General features: G+C 49.4%; 1 protein-coding gene across 7 annotated transcripts; it reads left to right on the top strand.

The window, feature by feature from the left end:
- Positions 1 to 935: 935 nt before the first annotated feature.
- Positions 936 to 18,733, top strand: DPP9 (dipeptidyl peptidase 9). 7 transcript variants are annotated; one of them, XM_057386108.1, is made up of 21 exons: positions 937 to 1,055; positions 3,449 to 3,551; positions 3,648 to 3,702; positions 6,315 to 6,427; positions 7,094 to 7,300; positions 7,823 to 7,991; positions 8,255 to 8,368; positions 8,646 to 8,774; positions 9,268 to 9,329; positions 9,849 to 9,949; positions 11,511 to 11,688; positions 11,830 to 11,995; positions 12,075 to 12,154; positions 13,852 to 14,004; positions 14,147 to 14,282; positions 15,057 to 15,202; positions 15,669 to 15,815; positions 15,968 to 16,120; positions 16,590 to 16,732; positions 17,030 to 17,141; positions 17,541 to 18,733. In XM_057386108.1, exons 1-21 carry the CDS (start codon positions 1,000 to 1,002, stop codon positions 17,631 to 17,633), a joined length of 2,616 nt encoding a protein of 871 aa, XP_057242091.1. In that variant the 5' UTR covers positions 937 to 999; the 3' UTR covers positions 17,634 to 18,733. The 7 variants fall into 7 exon arrangements, with proteins under 7 accessions (XP_057242093.1, XP_057242091.1, XP_057242086.1 ...); XM_057386103.1 differs by having other exon boundaries at positions 3,449 to 3,702; XM_057386104.1 differs by having other exon boundaries at positions 3,449 to 3,702; positions 11,830 to 11,989.
- Positions 18,734 to 19,714: the final 981 nt, after the last annotated feature.

The following is a 19,714-nucleotide window of genomic DNA, read 5'->3' on the forward strand; positions in this document are numbered from 1 at the left end:
TGTGATCTGGGCTGGGTGCAGTGAGGGTTAAGATGTTCCTCAGAATCATTAAAATCACAGAACAGCCGAGCCTGGCCGGACTTGGGGAAGTCTCTGGTSCAACCCCTGCTCAAGGCAGGGTCAGCTGGGAGATCAGACCAGGTTACTCAGCATTCCTGAGCATCCCTCCTGCTGCCCTTGGTGCCTGCATCAAAACCTGCTCTTAAATTACTGGAGGCTRCTGCTTCCTCCCTCTCTGCTCTCCTCTGCAGCTGAGGAGTTTCSTTGTGATGCTTTGTCTCTCCTGGTCCCCTGTGAATGCGTTTTTGGCTGTTTGGGGCGAGCAAGAGCCTCAACAAAAGACAGTTGAGGGTGTCTGTGATTCTGAGCTTAAGATCTGGGGAGAGAGGATGGCAGTGAAGCACTTTCTTCTGCTCCTGAAAAGCAGATTGGTGTGGGGAGCCAGGGTTCCTCACAGCAGCAGGCTGAGGCACAAGGAAGCAGCAGTCAGGCTTGGAAGATAAATGTGKTTTTTATGTCCCAGGTGGGACTGTGACCCTCTGGCTGGCTCCTTATGGTGTGTCCTTTGTTTGGCTYTTCTCTCTATTTGTATGGACCAAACCTCTGTTTTATTCAGTTTTTAGTACCTGATACTTGCAGGAATTTCAGGATTTTGGRAAGGGGATGACAGAAAGGTTCAGTAACAAAGATTCTCAGATTTTAAGAGTTTTCTGAGGAAGAAAGAGGCAGACCACAGGGTTCAGTGAGCCCCATTGTTCAGGGGAAGGTGTCTCTCAGATTTATCAGGGCTGTTTATATCCAGCCTGTGCTGACAGAACAGATTTGGACCAAGGAATGAAACCCAAGGATTTAGAATGAAACCCAAGGATTTATTTGTGCCTCACCGCTCAGCTGGAAATGTGACCTGTGGAAGATGCTTTTATCTAGCAGTTGTGTGAAATCTCCTTTCTCCCCTCTTCCTCCCCAGTTTCCTGTCCTGCCCAGCTCTCTGAGTAGTTAATGCAGAAGATAAAGAGGGTTCGTCTGGAAAACGAGACTGCAGGAAGTTGGAGAAGGTACGTGCAGGGCCCTCCTGGGGCATCTGTGTGCTGTGGGACAGAGCAGCAATCATCTCTGGAGCTGGGACAGAGCAGCAATCACCTCTGGAGTGAGGGTTCTGAGAAATCCCAGCTCTACAGTCCTGCCCAGGGAGCTCTGTGTCAGGATCTGTGAGTCAGGAAGTGACTCAGGAYGATAACTTGTTTCACTCACTTCCAATTCCAAAAGAACTTTACAGTCTTTTCCTGGTGCTGATTTCCCACCTGTGCTTGTTGTCCCCTCCAGACTAACACCTCCCCCTGAAGGAGGGCTTGGTGGCTCAGCCACCTCACCTGACAGGGCACAAATGGCATTAAAAAACCTCCAAGGGGCAGCTCCACRATTTTGGGAGTGGAGGGAGCAACGTTCCTGCAACAGCTCTGAGTCATCTCAGTCCCTGCCTCAGCGTGGGGTGGAAGGGACAGGGATTCTCCAGCAAGGTGTAGATCTTGGGTGTGCTGTTTCTGCCTCTCTTAACGTGGTTAATAACTTGTCTTGAGCCAACTCATGTTTGAGTAATGTAATCCCAAAATCCAYTCTAAATTACTCTGTGTATATGTTTACTTCCGTTTGTGGTGTTGCCAAATATTGGCTGTGCCTTTTTCCAGAGATGGTTGGAGTGAATTTCTTTTACTCTCTATCGTGCCAGCACCTAAGTTTTAGGATTTTTTTTCCTTTCTACTGGAAAGTATTTCTGTCCATGGCAGAGGTTTGGAATTAGATGATCTCTAAGGTCACTTCCAGTTCAAATCATTCTGCGATTTTGTGACTCTACCAGGCTCCAGCAGTGCCAGTGGTAATTCCCAACGCTTCCACCTCACTCTGTGTGGTGGCTGCTTCGCTTATCCCACTTCCCCACTCTATTATAGTGTCCAAATCACCAGGATGAGAACAGCACCAAGCTTAGAACTGTGCTGTTCATGTGATAAAATCATGGCAGCGTAGTTTGGAAGAGGCTCTAGGTGGGGACAGGTACCAGTATCAAGGACTGGTTTTAAATGTTAAACTTTTCCTTGTGAGTAAACCTGGCTGAGTGAGATGGATTCATCATCTGGGTGAGAGTAACCCCAGGGCCAGGCTTTGAGAGCCAAAGTCAGAGTATTTAACTGGCTGAGTTGGCCTGCAGTGGGATTGGRTTGGGAGAATTGCACTCATTTTATGGATTTTCAAGGTCTTCCTGTCATGTGTTTCTGACAGGCAACTTCTGCCTTCAGATGTGATTTTAGCTGCTGCAATCGAAACCCTGGATGCAGGCAGAGGCCACAGACACACTCACAGTCTTAGAACATCCCATCATGTTCTCTTTTGTGGTTTCACTTGGGCTTCCTGCCTGCCTTTGATTGGAAGATACTCCTCTTTGTCCATTTTCAAGCTGTGGATTTACTGCTGGGCAGTAGGTACCAGGAGTACCTACAGAATTATTTTGGGAGCTTGTTCCTATGTTACTATTGGCACATTTTGTACAATTTAGGGACTTATGAGTCTGAGGAGATGTTACATTTTCAGCCCTTGTGCAAGGCTGATTCTGTCTCTGTGGAGCAAAATTTCTCCAGGTTCATTTTGTCCAGTTCTTTGGAAATTCTCTGTAACGTTCTTTCAGGTACCTCCAGAACCACTTAAATGTCCTCTTGGAGGGACATCCTGCTCCTCAAGTGGGGTGTCAGAAACTGGTTTCCCTAGTCCTCAGCTCATTCCTGCTTTGCAGTGGATGACATCACTGACCTTGGGCAAGTCTGTGGGTTCACCTCACCTCAAATTAACATTTGTGTTAATGTGGAGGCGGTTCTTGTCCTCTCCCTCCACACCTGATCATTCAGAAATCTCTGAGGAATGTGTGCCACCTTTCTCAGGACACAGCCAGGSTCTGGTCCTGCTGCCTCCTCTCTCTTTGCAAATCAATTGCACTTTCTCTTCCTCTTTTCCCATCTCTCCTGCTTCATTCCTGACCTCAAAATCTCCCCAGGTAAGTGAGTTGCTGTGCTTGGGGTTAAACCTCTCTCCCCAAGTGATGGGCAGGTTTTCCTTTGGAATAGGATGGGGACTTTGTGCTCTCACAGGGCAGAAGTTTATGTGCTTTTATGATAGGTCATAACTTTGATGGCATATCCATCCGAATTCCTGGAGTGGTTTTCCTTTGAGTCAAGCTGCTTGTGCTTCCTTTAACAGCTTCTCCCTAGAGCATGCCCTGGGAGAGGGAGTTTGCTGAGGTTAATATTTTCATTTACAGGATTCTATATGGGATGGGAGGTGGATTTTCCTTTCAATATGTTCAAAATGTAATCCTTGAGTGCAGAGAATCATAGGATCTGTAGTTTGAGGAGCCCCTGCTCGATTTTAAGGCTTTAATTCTCTCCCTCCACTCCTCCCTCAGTTTTTTGCCCAGTTCTGAAGGGGAAGCGAGGATGACTGCAGTGGACACGCTCTCGGACAGCTCCGAAGTGGTCGAGATGGAGGATGTGCCTTCCCAATTCCAGGTGCAAAAGCATTCTTGGGATGGGCTGCGTGACATTATTCACAGCAGCAGGAAGTACTCGGGCATGATAGTGAACAAAGCTCCCCATGATTTCCAGTTTGTCCGGAAAACAGAGGAGTCCAGCCCGCACTCTCACCGCCTCTATTACCTGGGTAAGCCTTGTGCCAGCATCCAGGGGGAATGTGGGGCTCTTCCAAACTCAGCAGGCAAGGGAAGGGATTAGAGGGGGATCTCCCTTTATGGGATGGGGGAACTGAGATTGGGTAACATGGCTCGAGGCTTGTGGGATCTTCCACAAAGCCTGGGACCAAGCAGGGACTTCCCTCTCCCAGATCAGGGATCAGCTGTGACAAGGGGAAGTGTTGGCCACCAGCACTTCTGTGTCCTGTGTCACACAGGGGATGGGATGTTCCTCATATCAGGACTCTCTCGTGCCTCTGTAGCTTGGGAGAAATGGGATTTACTTGCTTCATTAACCAGATTGACTTTCCAAGAAATTTGCTGTCGGTAATGACTGATTATATGTTGCAACATATTAATGGTAGGGTGGTGGTGTCTCCTGCTTTATTAAGTGTTGTGAAGGTAGGATGCTTTCAAGAGCAGGGAATAAAATTGATTTGGGAATGAGCTGTTCCTGGCATTTGCAGGGAAATATCCCTTTTGTTGCAGTGGGACTGAAAGCAGAATTCCATGTTGTGCAGGTCCCTCKTTACACTTGGARCCACARYGTAATTAGTGAYRGAGTTGTTGGATTTTAGTAACTGGATAATTTTGTGGCTGGTAACATGGGAAGCTTTATAGACTATAAAAGAGTTTGTTGTGCTTTGGGGCATGAGCTGATCATTACTGGGCCAGTAAAAAAATTGCCTGATGTGCAGCTCTGTGCAGTGACTGCTGCCCTGAAGTGACCCTGCTGTTCTTCCTTCTTTTTCTGGGGTTTGAGTGTAGATCACTGGGTTTGAGGGACTGATTTCTTTTGTCATTAAGCAGCTCCTGTGTGCCAGTGACTTGATTTGTGTAGYTCCCATAAATTCTTGGGACACAAGTGCTGCTCTGAAGGGCACTATCCATAGCTGGCTTATTTTTCTTGTCAAGTCTGAGCAGTGAGGCTTGATTTAAAGATGAATGTATTTCAAGTTCACTTTGATACTGGTTTTGATCTAAATGACTAAAGAACTAAGTGGCTAATTTTAATTTTTCTTAATGTTCTGCTATATGAAATGGCAACCAAATCAGCTACTGTGTGGTTGGTGTTCTGCCAGGGTGTGACTGTTCCAGGAGCCAGAACCAGGAATGAGGATACACGAGTGCCTTTTTGGTGTTTCCTTCCTTAAAGAATTGGACAGGGCTTAGAGCAGATTAATCCCTCAGTTAAGATCAGTATCARCCAGGTAATCCCAGGGTACCTCTTCTCATATGTCCCTAATGAAGGGTAAATGCTGATTTAAATATTGGCTCTTTTGCCGTAAGAATGGACACTCCCAGGGATGGGGCAGCCACAGCTTCTCTGGGCAMCCTGTGAGTTCATAAGTGTTTAACTCAGTGTTAAACTGTTACTGCCCCAGCACAAAATAACATTTTGAAGTGTTTAAAGGAGGCTCAGGAGTAGATGGAAACTCCTGATGAACTTTGCTGTAGGATTCAGTACTTCACTTGGAAGCAAAGTAAACTGTCTTTTGGGGAGGAAGGCAGTATTTTCCTTGTAAATGCCAATTGATTGTAGTCAGCCTGAGGTCATTGGAGAAAGTTTTAMCATAAGGGGAAGGGAAATCCAGGTCACAGTTGCCTGAGTGTCAGATATGTGTGTCCAGAGTCATTTGTTCCTCCCTGCAGTTTTTCCTGTTTGGCCATCCTCAATCATTCCTGGGCCATCCCCACAGAGTTTTATGTTATATCGTGGCAGATGCTGCTTATGTTAAACACCACATGCTCAGCACTTTGGTGTTCCTGTCTCTCTGAGGATTAGATCCTCACATATTGCTCTGCTTCCCGAGCACTTATTAATATTTCAGTTTTAATTTGAAGTAGCTGTACTGCTGGGTCAGCCAGCTCAGAAATCTCTCTGTTCTGCCCAGAACATGTGCAGACTAGGCAGTATCAGGGCACATAGCCCTGCATGAATTTCTGATCCAAAGAGTCTCTACAGCATAAGTAGAGGGCAAGTTCGTGGTCTTTGTTTTTGTGGAAACTGTTGAAATYGTGTGTCAGGATATTTGATGGTTGTTTTGGAAGTTGGATGAAGGCCAGGAGCTCATTTGATAACCACAGGCAAAGGCTTATGTAAAATGACAAGGTCTTTTGACTCTGTAGGATACTGTTTCACATCTGAATGGGCTCTCTGGAGCTTCCAAGCTTTTCCTTCCCCCTTTGCAAGCTGCTGCCTCGGCCTGAACCAGGTCCCTGTAGCAAATCCCTGGATGAGAAATGTGGAGAGTAACATTGAGTCACTCATTCAGGGAGTGGTGCTCTTGGAGTGGATCTGGGGCACAGAGGGGAAAGTTGGACCTTATACAATCTGGAGAGGTTGGTTAGTGTTAAATTGTGCTTAGGGAAAATTCCAAACAAATGAATGTCCAAGTGATTTAGATGTTATTCTGGGATTTGATGTTATTCTGGGATTGATCTGGAAGCTGCTTGGGAAGGAACATGGGTAAAGGACTCTGGGTCACCTCTTAGTACCAGATTTCTGTTTGAATTTTCTCGTGGGCCTCTTTGTCCTGGCTAACTCATCTTAAGTGGGATGATGCTTTTGTCCTCCTGATAGGAATGCCATATGGTAGCAGAGAGAATTCCCTCCTTTACTCAGAGATTCCCAAAAAGGTACGGAAGGAGGCCTTGCTGCTCTTGTCCTGGAAACAGATGCTGGATCACTTTCAGGTGAGCCAGAGTGGGAAAAGCCTGGGTTGCTTGGGGCAACTGGGTGATGCTGTGGGGATGGCTGCGTGGTGTCTGGCATCTTTACTGCTTTGAAAAAGCTGGGAAAGTTGAGTTTAAATTGCTGCCYGTGCCTTACATTTGTGAGTGAACAGAAAGAGAGGGAATTTTCCCCTYCCTGGTTTCATTATCTTCATGTCCTTTGTCACTGACAGCATTGGAGGGTGTTGGTCTTTCTGCCCTACWGAGAAAGTTCCTGGTAGAACAGAATTTATCTGTCTTGACCCCATTTGGGCTGTGAGTTCTTGCCAGGGTAATTCAAGATCCCGGAAGAACTTTTGTTTGCAGTGTCTGACATGGAAACTGTTTGTGAAGGCTGCAGATAACGTCATTAAGTTAATTGGTTACATCTGATTTGCATAAGCAGRGCAAGCGCAGCTCTTCTCAGTTCATGCTGAAGTGCCAACTGGAGACCTGAGAGATGCACAGCTCATCCCTCCTGTGGAGGGAAATTTTAGGGGGAGGTGTGGTGGGTTTAGACCTCCTGGACCCTGCACCTGCAGCCTGGAGTACAGGAATTAGGGACCTGTGCCCTGCCAGTGCTGCCTGTTTGGGCTGGGCTGTTGTAAAAGGCTCAGAGCACTCCTGTGAAAGTTTCTCTCCTTGCAGGTTCTTTCAGATGTTCCTTTCCTTCAATTCCAGGCAACCCCTCACCACGGGATGTATTCCAGAGAGGAGGAGCTCTTGAGGGAACGCAAGCGACTCGGTGTCTTTGGGATCACATCGTATGATTTTCACAGTGACAGTGGCCTGTTCCTCTTCCAGGCCAGCAACAGCCTCTTCCACTGTCGAGATGGGGGCAAGAACGGTTTCATGGTGAGTYCACCAGGGATTTTAATGGGTATCACCTCAAATGTACTCAATTTGGATTGGAGGTAGCTGCACATGGAATCACAGGGACACCTCTCACTGTCCCAGGGTGCTCCAAGCCCCGTCCAACCCAGCCTTGGGCATTTCCAGGGGTGGGGCAGCCACAGCTGCTCTGGGCACCCTATGCCAGGGTCTCACCATCTTCACAGAAGGTTCTCCTGGAGCCCCTTTAGGCACTGGAAGGAGYTCTCAGGTCTTCCCAGATCTTTTTCCTCTCCAAGTGAGCCCCCTCAGCTCTCCCAGCTGGGCTCCAGAGGTGCTCCAGCCCTTGGAGCAGCTCCGTGGCTACTTTGGACCTGCTCTAACAGGGCCACATCTTCCACATCTCCATCTCTTTGGTTATGGTGGTTTCTCCTGTGTGCTGTCAGGGCCACATCTGCCATCATCCCATGGGTTGTACTCTCTGATTCAGGATTTTTCCCTGGGAGCTGCTGTGGTACCAAGCTCTGTGTGTGTCTCTTGCTGCAGGTATCTCCAATGAAACCTCTGGAGATCAAAACTCAGTGCACGGGGCCACGGATGGATCCCAAAATCTGCCCTGCTGACCCAGCCTTCTTCTCCTTCATTAACAACAACGACCTGTGGGTGGCAAACATCGAGACGGGCGAGGAGAGGCGGATGACATACTGCCATAAAGGTAATGGGGCTTTTCCCAGCTCCAAAAGGAAATTCCTGTTGAGGAATCTTGCCTGCATGCAGCACCCACATTCATGGCTTATTTTTCATGGCTTTTTTTTTCATGGCTTTTTTTTTTTCATGGCTTATTTTTCATGGCTTATTTTTCACGATTTATTTTTCATGGCTTGTTTCTTACAAGTGCGTTTGTCTTTTCGGGTCAGCATTTTGCAAGGAGATGTAAATGCAAAATGCAAATGCTGTCTCGTCTTTGTTCCTCTCCAGGCTTATCCAATGTTCTGGATGACCCCAAGTCTGCTGGTGTAGCCACTTTTGTCATTCAGGAGGAGTTTGATCGGTTCACGGGCTATTGGTGGTGTCCCACAGCTTCCACAGAAGGTCAGTTGCTGTTCTGCTCAYCAAATGCTGTCTCTGACTGCTGCCTCCTGCTAGGAATGATGTGCTGRGCATGATTTCCCTTTGGGTTGGGTTTGGGCTGTTCCTGAGGAGATAACCTGAAGGAACAAAGCACTGAGGGAATTGTGGTTGTGCTTGGAGGGTTTGCAGGTGGCTCCTAGAGCTGGGGCTGTACAGGTGTTCCCTCTGTACCAGTGCTCCAGGTGAGCCAGAAACAGCAGGAAAATGCTGCTGCAAACATTCCTGCTCTCTGTGCCAGGTTCAGAGGATTTGAAAACGCTGCGGATCTTGTATGAGGAAGTGGATGAGTCAGAGGTGGARATAATTCACGTTCCTTCACCTGCCTTGGAGGAGAGAAAAACAGATTCCTATCGGTACCCCAGGACAGGTGAGTGAAACACGTGGGGCTGCTGAGGCAGCTCTGGCCTCCTGCTGGAATCAGCAGTGGAATTGGGGCTGTAAACTTTGCCTCATTAATCTCARCACTTACTAGGATGTRGAAATTGGCTGTAAATGTTGAGACYTAATTGACTTTCCRATCCCAAAATCTGCTGCAAGAAAGGCTGGACTTTTAATCCCAAACCTAAATGAAAGGATTGCTGAGGAAGTGAAATACATCTGCTGGTGTATTGTGGGATAYATTCTGAATCCCATCTCTCCTCTCCCTCCTGAGAACATGCACAGCCAGCAAGGGAAGGCAAAGCAAACTGTTCCCATTCCCAGAATGACTCTGCTGTTTGCTCACATGCACATTTGATATTTGTAAATTCACACAGAGCTGTTTCAGTAGGGCCAGGRGCAATTCTCCTTTAAAAGCTGGATTTTGTGTAACTGCAGAAGGTTCARCTTGATCATCTTGGTGTTTTTTCACTCCTCTGCAGGCAGCAAAAACCCCAAGATTACRTTGAAGCTGGCAGAATTTAAAACAGACAGCAAGGGTAAGGTAAGTGATAACTCAGAARGGGACATTGCACAGTTTCTTCAGTTTCTGAAGCTCCCTAAAATTRAAACAAGGTCACAAAGAAATCCTGAATAGTGTTAGTCTGGGTTTTCTATCCTCTTATAACACCTGGTTCTCTAATCTGTTTATCCAAGAAGCAGATAGACTTGAAAATGCTTAAAAGAATCGTTCTGGGGGAGTTTCAGCTGGGAACGTGAGGGAAGGGGGAGTGGGGTTAGCCTGGTGGCAGAGCAGGAGGGCTGGAGCCAGGTCTGATCCTGGGCTTCAGTCCCTGYCTGTGTCCTTTCCCATGGCTGAATGCCCAAATCATTTTCCTTTGAAGCTTCTTTCTCCCTTCTCTTCCTGCTCTTTGTAGCCAGGCTTGCTTCTCCTGGCCTGACCCTTGCTGATGCCCATAGCTAAACTTCCTAAAAAAAGCTCTTCCATCTCCCTGAGCTTGCCTGGGAGAAGGTGAGGAGCTCTGCTGCTCTGATTTGATGCTGGACCTTGGTTTTGCTGCAGATTGTGTGTGCTCAGGACAAAGAGCTGGTGCAACCCTTCTCTGCCTTGTTTCCCACCGTGGAGTACATTGCCCGTGCYGGGTGGACCCGGGATGGCAAATTGTAAGTTCATTTTCCTCCCAAAATAATTTTCCTGAGGATTCCTCTGGTTGTAGGGGAGCTTATGTCGTGTTTGTGACCTGGTTTTAAAGCCCTGAGTGCTGGAAATGGCACAGGAATATTTGGGTTTTTTCCGTGCTGGAAGATCCTAAAAGTAGGAATGAAGCAGAGCARAGTGGGGTTTGTCACAACCACAGAGTTAAATGACATTGATACACTAAGTGGGCAGTCCTRGGGAATTCTTTGGAGTTTAACACAGGTACAGTGTGCTTCCTGCTGAAAATGGGGGTGTTCTGGAGGCAGTTTTATCTTTGTTCATTGGCACAGTTTGTGATCAAAGCCTGAATCACAGGATCTGCAGTGCCACGTCCTTCATGCAGCGTGTCCAAGAGAAAGGATCGCTCTGGGACTGGCTATTGCTCCAAATGGGATTCACAGTCTTGCCTGAAGAGTTACAGAATTCACCCCTATCTGATTGAAATTTGAAAGTTCTTAATCTTTTCCCCTCCCAAACTTGCTTGGCTGTTAACTGGTGTGTGTGCAGATCAAGTTAAGGTGACTTGGCTGCCTTTGAAGGTGGCATTCTGTAACTCGTCATTAATTTTCTGCTCTGGAAAGGAAATTTAGAGAGCTTTCCAGCAGGTAATCCCGGAGGTGATTGTGATGTTCTGCACCAGAGCTTATCTAAATGTGCTGAATATCTCAGTTCCTGAAATCCTGCAGTGCTGGGGGAGAGAGAGCTGGCTCTTTTCAAACCTGCCTGTAATGATGGAACTTCCCTGGATGCTCTCRCAGGCCTTGGGGTGGCTGTGCTTCACCATCTGTCACACTGAGAGCCTGCAGTGCAGCACCACTCCCAGAGACTCTCCTTGCAGGGGAGCAAAGCTAGGAGTGAAAAAAACCCACCCCCATGGCAGCTGGAGTTGGCTTTTGGGGTTTTTTTTTTTGTGGTGGACAGGAGGATATTTGCACTCCTGGCTCCATTCCTGTGTCCTGCTGCAGCTCATCCGTGGATGGGGCTGGGCAAGGATGGCTCTGGGATGGGCTCCTTCCCCGGTGGAGGGTTTGATCCGCCCCACAATGTGATAATTGCTGTGCCACTTCCCCATGCCAAGTCCCCAGCACAGTTCCCACATCATTCCCAAATCCTCCTTGGGGTGGGTGTGTGACGGCCTCTCCCAGTCAGAGCACAAGGAGCTTTTGGAGGGGAATTTCGAGAGCTGGAGCACAAACAACACTTCTGATGGATGGAGGGGTGTCCAAGGAAGAGATCCATCCTGGAGACATGGCTCTGTCAGCAGTGCTCCCTTGGAGCAGGCGCTGGCAAATCTGTCAGACATCTCRTCGGAGCGATACCCCTGTGAAATACCAGAGCTGTCTGGCAGTACAGGAGTGTTGGCACAGCTTCCAGGGGATTAGAAAGCAGCAGCAATGAGAAAAGCTTTGCATTCAGATGCCCAAATCCCTTCTGCCAGTGGGGGGAAGAAAGGGATGCATGTTCTGAGTTTTGGAAAGGGACCTCTTTTCTGTGGTGCTGACATTCACCTCCAACTTCTTTCCCCAGTGCCTGGGCTATGTTCCTAGACAGACCTCAGCAGCGGCTCCAGCTAGTCCTTTTGCCTCCAGCACTCTTTATTCCAGTCCCAGAAAATGAAGAGCAACGTGCTGAATTTGCCAAAACTGTGCCAGAAAATGTCCAGCCATTTGTGATCTATGAAGAAACCACTGATGTGTGGATAAATGTAAGAGGCTCCGGGCTGGGTTGATTGGGTGTCCGGTTTTGTCCTYGCTCCAGCAGCTTTGCTATTCAGTCCCTAAATTTGGTGTTAATTCAGGGGGTTGATAAAGCAAATCACTCAGAGGTTTCTCATCTTGCCTGGCAGGTTCACGACATCTTCTATCCTTTCATCCAGCCGGAGGGGGAGGAGGAAGAGCTCTGCTTTATCCGAGCCAACGAGTGCAAAACGGGGTTTTGTCACCTGTACAGGGTGACAGCGATCCTAAAGCCAGGCAGCCACGACTGGGTGCAGCCCTATGTCCACAGTGAGGGTAAAACCTGCAGCCCTGGGAGCTCCCTGTGCTGTCCTTGAGGGAGGGCAGTGATTTATTCTCATGGTCTTTCTTGCAGATGATTTCAAATGTCCCATCAAGGAGGAGATYGCCCTGACTGGTGGGGAATGGGAGGTGCTGGCGAGGCACGGATCCAAGGTARGGGTTATTTTTATTCTCTTGCAGTGTTTCAGCTCTTCACTGTCTGCCCCCAGTCCTGGCCTGAGTCCTCTCTTACGCCTGGGACCTGCTAGAACTGCTTAAAGCTTCATTTTGTTGCTGTTTTTATTGCTGCCTCTGCTTTCCCCAGAAGTGCTGTAGGCCAGTGCACACGGATCTGATTGCCTTCTTAATCAGACCACGGATTGCTCCTTAGGTAAATCCCAGGAGTGGGTCAGGCCATAAAAAAGGACACAAGTTTGAGGTTTAAGAGCAGCAAAGAACCATTTTGTGGAGAAGCTGGGGATTGCTGCCTTTGCTGAGGCATTTTAACTCCAATGAGTTCTTGCAGTGTGGAAATGTGTCCTGGCACTCGGAGTGAACTCTTGGTCTCCAGCTGATCCCTCAGCAGAGCCTTTAGGAAGAAGGCAGCTGGGGAATATAAAGCAATTTAGAATATGGAGAAAACGTAGCTGTTGTCAGTTGCAGAACAGCCAGAAATGAATTTTTATTAATCTTGTAGAAACCTAGTTTCATTTTTTTGCTTCAGGAATTAACTCCRAGTCTGATCTTTAACACTCCCAGGTGATTTCTGTCAAAATAAAGACCTTGTCTGTTCATTTCCAATTAATCTGGATTTTCACTTCYCGCTTTTTGAAAGACCAACAGCTCCAAGCTTTTGGTTTCTGCTGCTTTTCCTCAATCTGCAATTAACCTGCTGTCCCTCCCCATGTGGATTCTCACTGTACATGCTGTTGATTTTGGCCACAGCTCTTCCCTGCATGTGTTATGGCTAAAATTGTGTTAGCAGCAATTATTTTGATGCATTTGTTGCTCCACAGGGCTCTGCCTGGTTTTCCTGGCCAATTGAATTGGATATGTTTTTCCCTTTTGCTGTTCACAGGGGTCTTCAAACTGTGGGTTAGCCAGAAATAGAATTTGGAAACTGTAAGGTGGAAAAACAGTTCAGTTACTGTCGCTGGATCAATGCAGGATTTAAAAGCTGTCTTCTCTTTTCCTGCCTGACTGGGTGGTTTTTAGAAACAGCTTTATCTGGACAGTGAAAACCTATTTTAATGTGTCTTAAAGTTTGGTGCTGAGAGCTGTTAGACTGATCCTCCCACAAATGGGAATTTTTGCCTTGATGGCTGGAAAAAAGGCATTTGTACCCTCAGAATCCAGCCAGGCTTTGGCTGTGGCCAGGTGAGGGTCAAGCTCTTCTCCCAGGGAACAAGGAGCAGAGAAAACASCCTCACATTGCACCAGGGAAGGTTCAGGTTGGAGGTGGGGAGTCACCATCCCTGGAAATGTTCAGAAGGGTGTGGATGTGGCACACAGGGACGTGGGTTAGTGCTGAACACTGGRTTCATGGCTGGAGCCCTTGATCTCGGAGGGTTTTTTGAACCTAAATCATTCTGTGGTTCTTTAAGATCTCATCTAATGGGGATCAAAGTCCATTTTTTTGTGCTCATTAATAAGCAAATGCTTTGAGTCATTAAARAAAAGGCTGAGGGACTGTGCTGTCTGCAGTTCTCCCAGTGCTCTGTGTGTTCTCTGTCCCTCATTCCCCTGCCCTGAGCAGCCCCGTCATGGTCTGTGTGTGTTCTGAGCTGGCTCTGCCCGGGCACAGACACTTGGGGCTGGCAGAGGAGCAAAGCTTGTCCCTGTGTGTCCCTGAGCCCTCTCTCCTGGCACAGATCTGGGTCAATGAGGCCACCAAGCTGGTGTATTTCCAAGGCACGAAGGACACCCCACTGGAACACCACCTCTACGTGGTCAGCTACGAGTCTCCTGGGGAAATCATGCGGCTCACCACTCCAGGCTTCTCCCACAGCTGCTCCATGAGCCAGGTTTGTTRTTTCTTGCATTCCCATTTCCTAACTGGAAACACCAGGAAATGGTGGTTGATCACAAATCCTGAGTGCTGCTGGAGATGTGGGAGCTTTTCCATGGGAAATGCTCATTCCCTTCCTGTGCTCTCTGCCCTGCCAGAACTTTGACATGTTCATCAGCCACTACAGCAGCGTGAGCACTCCTCCCTGTGTGCACATCTACAAGCTCAGCGGCTCCGATGACGACCCGCTCCACAAGCAGCCCAAATTTTGGGCCAGCATGATGGAAGCAGCCAGTAAGTCCTGGAGAAGGTGCCCATGGGACCTTCACGGTGATAAATTTTCCAGTAGTAGCTAAGAGTGATGGGCAGGGAGTGGCCTGAGGACCTTCACTCATGTTATCTTGTGGGGGAGGTATTTCTCATGGTCATCTCGCCCAGGAAATGCACTGTGGGCTTTTGAGGTTTTTCACACATTGAGCAAAAACAGTGCTCAGGGGTGTGCAGAGTTTACACATCCACAAGGGTGTGGTTTTACCATGGACTCACCCAATGGTTTGGGTGAAAAGGGACATTGAAGTCCATCCTGTKCCCATGCATCTTTCATAGRTTGCTCCAAGCCCCATCCAACCTGGCCTTGAACACTTCCAGGTGGTTTTTTATTCRTGATTTGTCTGAAGAGGGAAGGGACAAGTACCTGGGATGCAGTGGCTACTCCATTCTGCACTGTGGGTTTTCAAGGTTTAGGTACAGCTCACAGCAGCACCTGAACCCCAACTGCAATCACTTTGCCCCATCCCTTTTTTACCCTCTCCCACCTTGCTGTTGTGGCACAGTGGGCTTTTTTGGAGAACTCACAGCTGGTGAGGTTTTCCTGTGGAATTCCTTCCCTGTGCAGGCAGGAGAGGTGGTGTTTTCCGGGGAGAGGTTTTGCTAACCTTGGGTGTGGTTTGGTGTTGGAGGAGCCCTGAGCAGGGTCAGGTTTKGTTCAGTGGGGTGGGAGGCAGAGGCTGCTGCAGTCCCTCAGTGCAAAATCCCCTCCAAAATCTCAGTGTGCCCCTCCTGCTGCAGGCTGTCCCCCAGACTACGTCCCCCCGGAGATTTTCCACTTCCGCACGCAGTCGGACGTGGAGCTCTACGGAATGGTCTACAAACCCCACGATGTGCAGCCTGGCAAGAAACATCCCACGGTGCTCTTTGTGTATGGGGGCCCTCAGGTAAGATCCCTGGGGAGCTGCTGGGGTGGGGCTGCTGCCCAGGCACAGCTCTGTCACTCATGGATCAGYGTTTGTCCTTTGGGTAGCAATGAGCACTGTCATGGGTCATGGAATGGAGTGGAATCATGGAAGGGTTTGGGATGAAGAGACCTTAAAGCTCATCCAGTGCCACCCCTACCATGGCAGGGATACCTTCCACTATCCCAGGGTGCTTCAATCCCTGTCCAACCTGGTCTTGGACACTCCCTGTGCCATGACCTCCTCACCATGACCACAAAAAATTTCCTCCTAATACCTAATCTAAACCCACTCTCTTTTAGTTTGTCCCTGTGTTTGATCTCTGCTTCAAACCTCAGGTGTGGTTTGATTTCTGTGGCTCTGACAGCTCRATGAGGGGCTGCTGTCCACCTCAGGATCCTCCACTGACACAGGAGAGCTCTGAAACTCTTCCTCCCTCCTTGTGCAGGTGCAACTGGTGAACAACTCCTTCAAAGGCATCAAGTACCTGCGGCTGAACACCTTGGCATCCCTGGGCTATGCTGTGGTGGTGATTGATGGAAGGGGATCGTGCCAGCGAGGCCTCAAATTTGAAGGGGCCCTGAAAAACCAAATGGTAACGTCCTCTCCTTGTGCTGGGGAATCTCTGGTCATTTGTCCTTCCTAAAGGTTGTGGCTGCTCCTTTCCTGTGTGARTGTTGCTCGTTGCTGTCTCAAATTTCTGAATTTATCAAGCCCACTAACGTGAGCCTCCTGGTTGCCTTTTAGGGTCAGGTGGAGATAGAGGACCAGGTGGAAGGTTTACATTACGTAGCAGAAAAATACGGGTTCATCGACTTGAGCCGGGTGGCCATCCACGGCTGGTCCTACGGGGGCTTCCTGTCCCTCATGGGGCTCATCTGTAAACCCAACGTCTTCAAGGTGAGCCTGCACGTGGGGCTGGCACCTTTGGGATGYTTGGTCCTCGCAGATTYTGTTCCTCTTGRCAGCTGGAGTTGGCTTTTGGGTTGGTTTGTGGTGGGTGGGAGGGTGTTTGCACTCCTGGCTCCATTCCTGGGGGAGGATGGCTCTGGGWTGGGCTCCTTCCCTGGTGGAGGGTTTGATCTRCCCCAMAATGTGATAATTGCTGTGCCACTTCCCCATGCCAAATCCCAAATCCTCCTTGCAAAGGGGAGGCCTTTAGTGCTGATTTGGAGGAATTTGCCCCGTTGTGACCCTAAGAGGAACAGCAGGAGGAGGAATTTGGGTTCTCTGTGGGATTGCTGAAGGACAATCCTGCTCTGAGTGACACAACAGCCCAGAGCCTGCTTTTTGCTGCCTCTGCAGGAAAACAGAGCCCAGTGAGCAGGTGATAATGGAGGCTGTGTGGTGCCACCTCTCTGTTTGACAGATTGCCATAGCAGGTGCCCCTGTCACCGTGTGGATGGCCTACGACACCGGCTACACCGAGCGCTACATGGACGTCCCCGAGAACAACCAGCAGGGCTACGAGGCTGGCTCGGTGGCACTGCACGTGGAAAAGCTTCCCAACGAGTGAGTACCTGCCCCAGAGCTGCTCCTGGGGCCACATCTGCTCAATCCCAAAGGGTTCTGATGGGGTTTAACTTGTGAATTTTTGGTCACTGCCTTCGGCAGCAGCTGGGCCATGGCATCCCAGCCCCTTTTGCCAGGGAGGGCTCGAGGTCCTGGCACTGCTCTTGCTTGGATTTGGCTTGTCCAGCTGGCAACTCTTTGCTCAAACTCTCTGCAGAGCATTTTTCTGATGTCTCATCGTGTTTTCCATCTGGTTTCTCACCCTGTTTCTCTTCTTATCTCTCACCCCACGCCCAGGCCAAATCGTTTGCTGATCCTCCATGGCTTTTTGGATGAAAATGTGCACTTTTTTCACACCAACTTCCTGGTATCGCAGCTAATCCGGGCTGGCAAACCTTACCAGCTGCAGGTAGGAGGGACAGCAGTGAGGTGGGAATGTCCCATAAATCTGGAGCAAGTTCCCTGCTGGGTGTTCTGGGGACAGCAGGAGATGGAGGCAGATCTGCCACATCCTGTTGTGAGTTGGTGACAACCAACACCACGCTGGACTCAGAGAGGAGGCCGGGAGGTGGCACTGTGGCTGTTCCACGGCTGCCAGATGTGGCATGTGCAGGCAGGGCYGCTGCCCTGAGGCCTGGAACTTTCCTTCTCATGAACTCTTCTGTCCCAGCTGGCAGAGAGAGGGAGGGGTTGTGCTCCAGACCTCTCCTGGCACCTCTTTGTCCCCGTGGATGGAGGGAACAGGGCTGAGGGGAGGGAKCTCTGTCCCTGCTGAGTGACCAAGTGCCCCGTGTCTGCCCCTGCACAGATCTACCCCAACGAGAGACACAGTATTCGGTGCCCTGAGTCAGGAGAGCACTACGAAATCACGCTGCTGCACTTTCTACAAGAATACCTCTGAGAGCACGAGCCTCTGCAAACTGGACACTGACAGCTCACCTGCCCCGTGCCCTCCCGCTCCCCAGCAGAGTCCAACCCACAGCACAAAGGGCTGAGTGCCCACGTCGGGCTGGGGGCCCCCCCAGGCCAGGGGGAAAAGCTGGAGGGCACCTTCCCTTTGGACAGTGCCACCTTCTCTCACTTTCCAAGCTGGAGGTCTGCCCCTGCTCGGCTGCTCGTCCTCCTCCTCTCCTCCAGCCTGGCTGTTCAACGCTTTTTTTGCTGCTACTCCCTCTCTCCTGGGAATCAATGGACAGTGGTCTGTGTCCCGAGGCTGAGGTTTGTGTCCATCTCTCTCTCTCTCTCTCTCTCCCCCCAATCCTTTTCCCTTCCCACTGCACCTGTGCAGTTCCCAAACTTTTACCTGCAAGAACTCAGTGCCTGTGTTGGAAATGGAAGAGCCGAATCAGAAGCTGCCTTAAGCCAGGAGCGGGAGGGAAGAGAGAACTACCTACTGCTCACCTGGGGAGCTGCTCTGTGTCCTGCAGCCCTGCAAAGTGAAGAGAGCTCTACAGAAGCATGCAACACTAGTTTGTTTTTTTCGGTTTTTTTGGTTTCTTTTTTAAATTTTGTATCTATTTTTTCCAGTTTAAATTTGCAGAGCAGGTGGAGGAAGCRGCCGGGGCTGGTAACGGCGTCCTCTGATCCTTCCTCTCATGGCAGCTCTCACACAAAGAGTTGTGCCAACAAGGTAGCACTGGCAGCTGGCTACAGCCAGAGCCTCTCTCCAGAGCTCACAGCAGCATTTGGGTTTTTGCAACACAAGATGGATGATATTTATGCAAATCCTCCCTCCCTCCATTCTCTGTGCCGCCCCCCGACCTCCCTCCTCTCCCCTGAGCTTTCCGATGTGCACTGAAATTGGCTGTGCTTCAGTTCTCTGCGGGTCAGTGACTGGTCCCCCTTGCCCGTCTACTCAGCAACGCTCTCTCCTGGTTTTTATTTACCTGAGCAACAGGAACTGCAGTTCTGGGGAGGGGGGATTGAGCAATCACACCTCAGGGGAGCACATCCCCCCCCTCAAGCCAAGGGTTCTGCCAGGGGCAAAACGAAAACATAAAACAAACAAAAAAAAACAAAAAAAAAAACCCACCTAAATGAACCACGTCGACTTGCCCTGGAGTATTTTAAGTGCGTATTATGAAAAGAAAATATTTTTATGGATTCTTATTCTTTTATAATTATGAGTGTAAGATGTAGCGACTCATTAAAATATTGGAAAAGAGATGTTGGTGGCTGCTTTTGGAGGGGGAGGGGGCTTTGGGGAGGAAACTGCAGCTGCTGCCACAKCCAGAGCAGCTCTGCTGCGAGCCAAGAGCTCTGTTCTTTCTGTGCCGAGCAGTGGAGAGAATATTAAATCCCTGATGTTCCTCGGGGGAAGAATGATCCGAGCAATGGAGGGTTGGGAATCCTTTTGGCTCGCTGTGACCTTGAGCGAGTCAGCACCAGCCTGGTTTGGCCACCTCCCTCCCTCCGATGGGATTTTGGGGGTGCAGCTGCTCTGATCCCGCTCTGGGACACGCAGAGCTGTTTTTGCAGAGCTGGGCCTGCCTCTGCTCGCCCTCAAAGCTCCCCAAACCCGGCCTTGCTTTGCCTTCTGTGTTAATTAAGCCGCTGTTCATGCCCTGAGGGTGCTGCTGGAGGCTTTTTCTAAATGCACACAGCTTCTTCCAGCTGGAGGATTTGAGCTCCTGGGGATGGCTGGGAGCGTATTTCCCTCCTCTTTTTGTCCCCGTGCCTAAATAATTGTCCCAATTATTGCAGTTGTGGTTTAGCTGCTGCACAGCACCTCGGGTGTGAGTTTTGAGGTCGGAAGGAGGGAGCAGGGTGGAGGAAGTTGCACCACTCTGAGATGGGTGACAAAAGCACCCTGCAGCCAGCAAAGCTGCTCCCTCTGTCCCTGCTGCACTCACAGCTGGGTGGGTGCTGCTGGATGGGAAAAATCTTCATTTTTCTTTCCAGGCTTAATTTAAACTGCTTTTTCCTGTCCCCAAAAAGCTGAGTGTTTCTTAAAATGTCTTAAAAAYGCTCTTGTCTAGAAGA

The sequence above is a fragment of the Malurus melanocephalus genome, unplaced genomic scaffold, assembly GCF_030028575.1.
Source record: "Malurus melanocephalus ecotype Western Australia unplaced genomic scaffold, MMel_1.1 scaffold_916, whole genome shotgun sequence".
Taxonomy (NCBI): Eukaryota; Metazoa; Chordata; class Aves; order Passeriformes; family Maluridae; genus Malurus; species Malurus melanocephalus.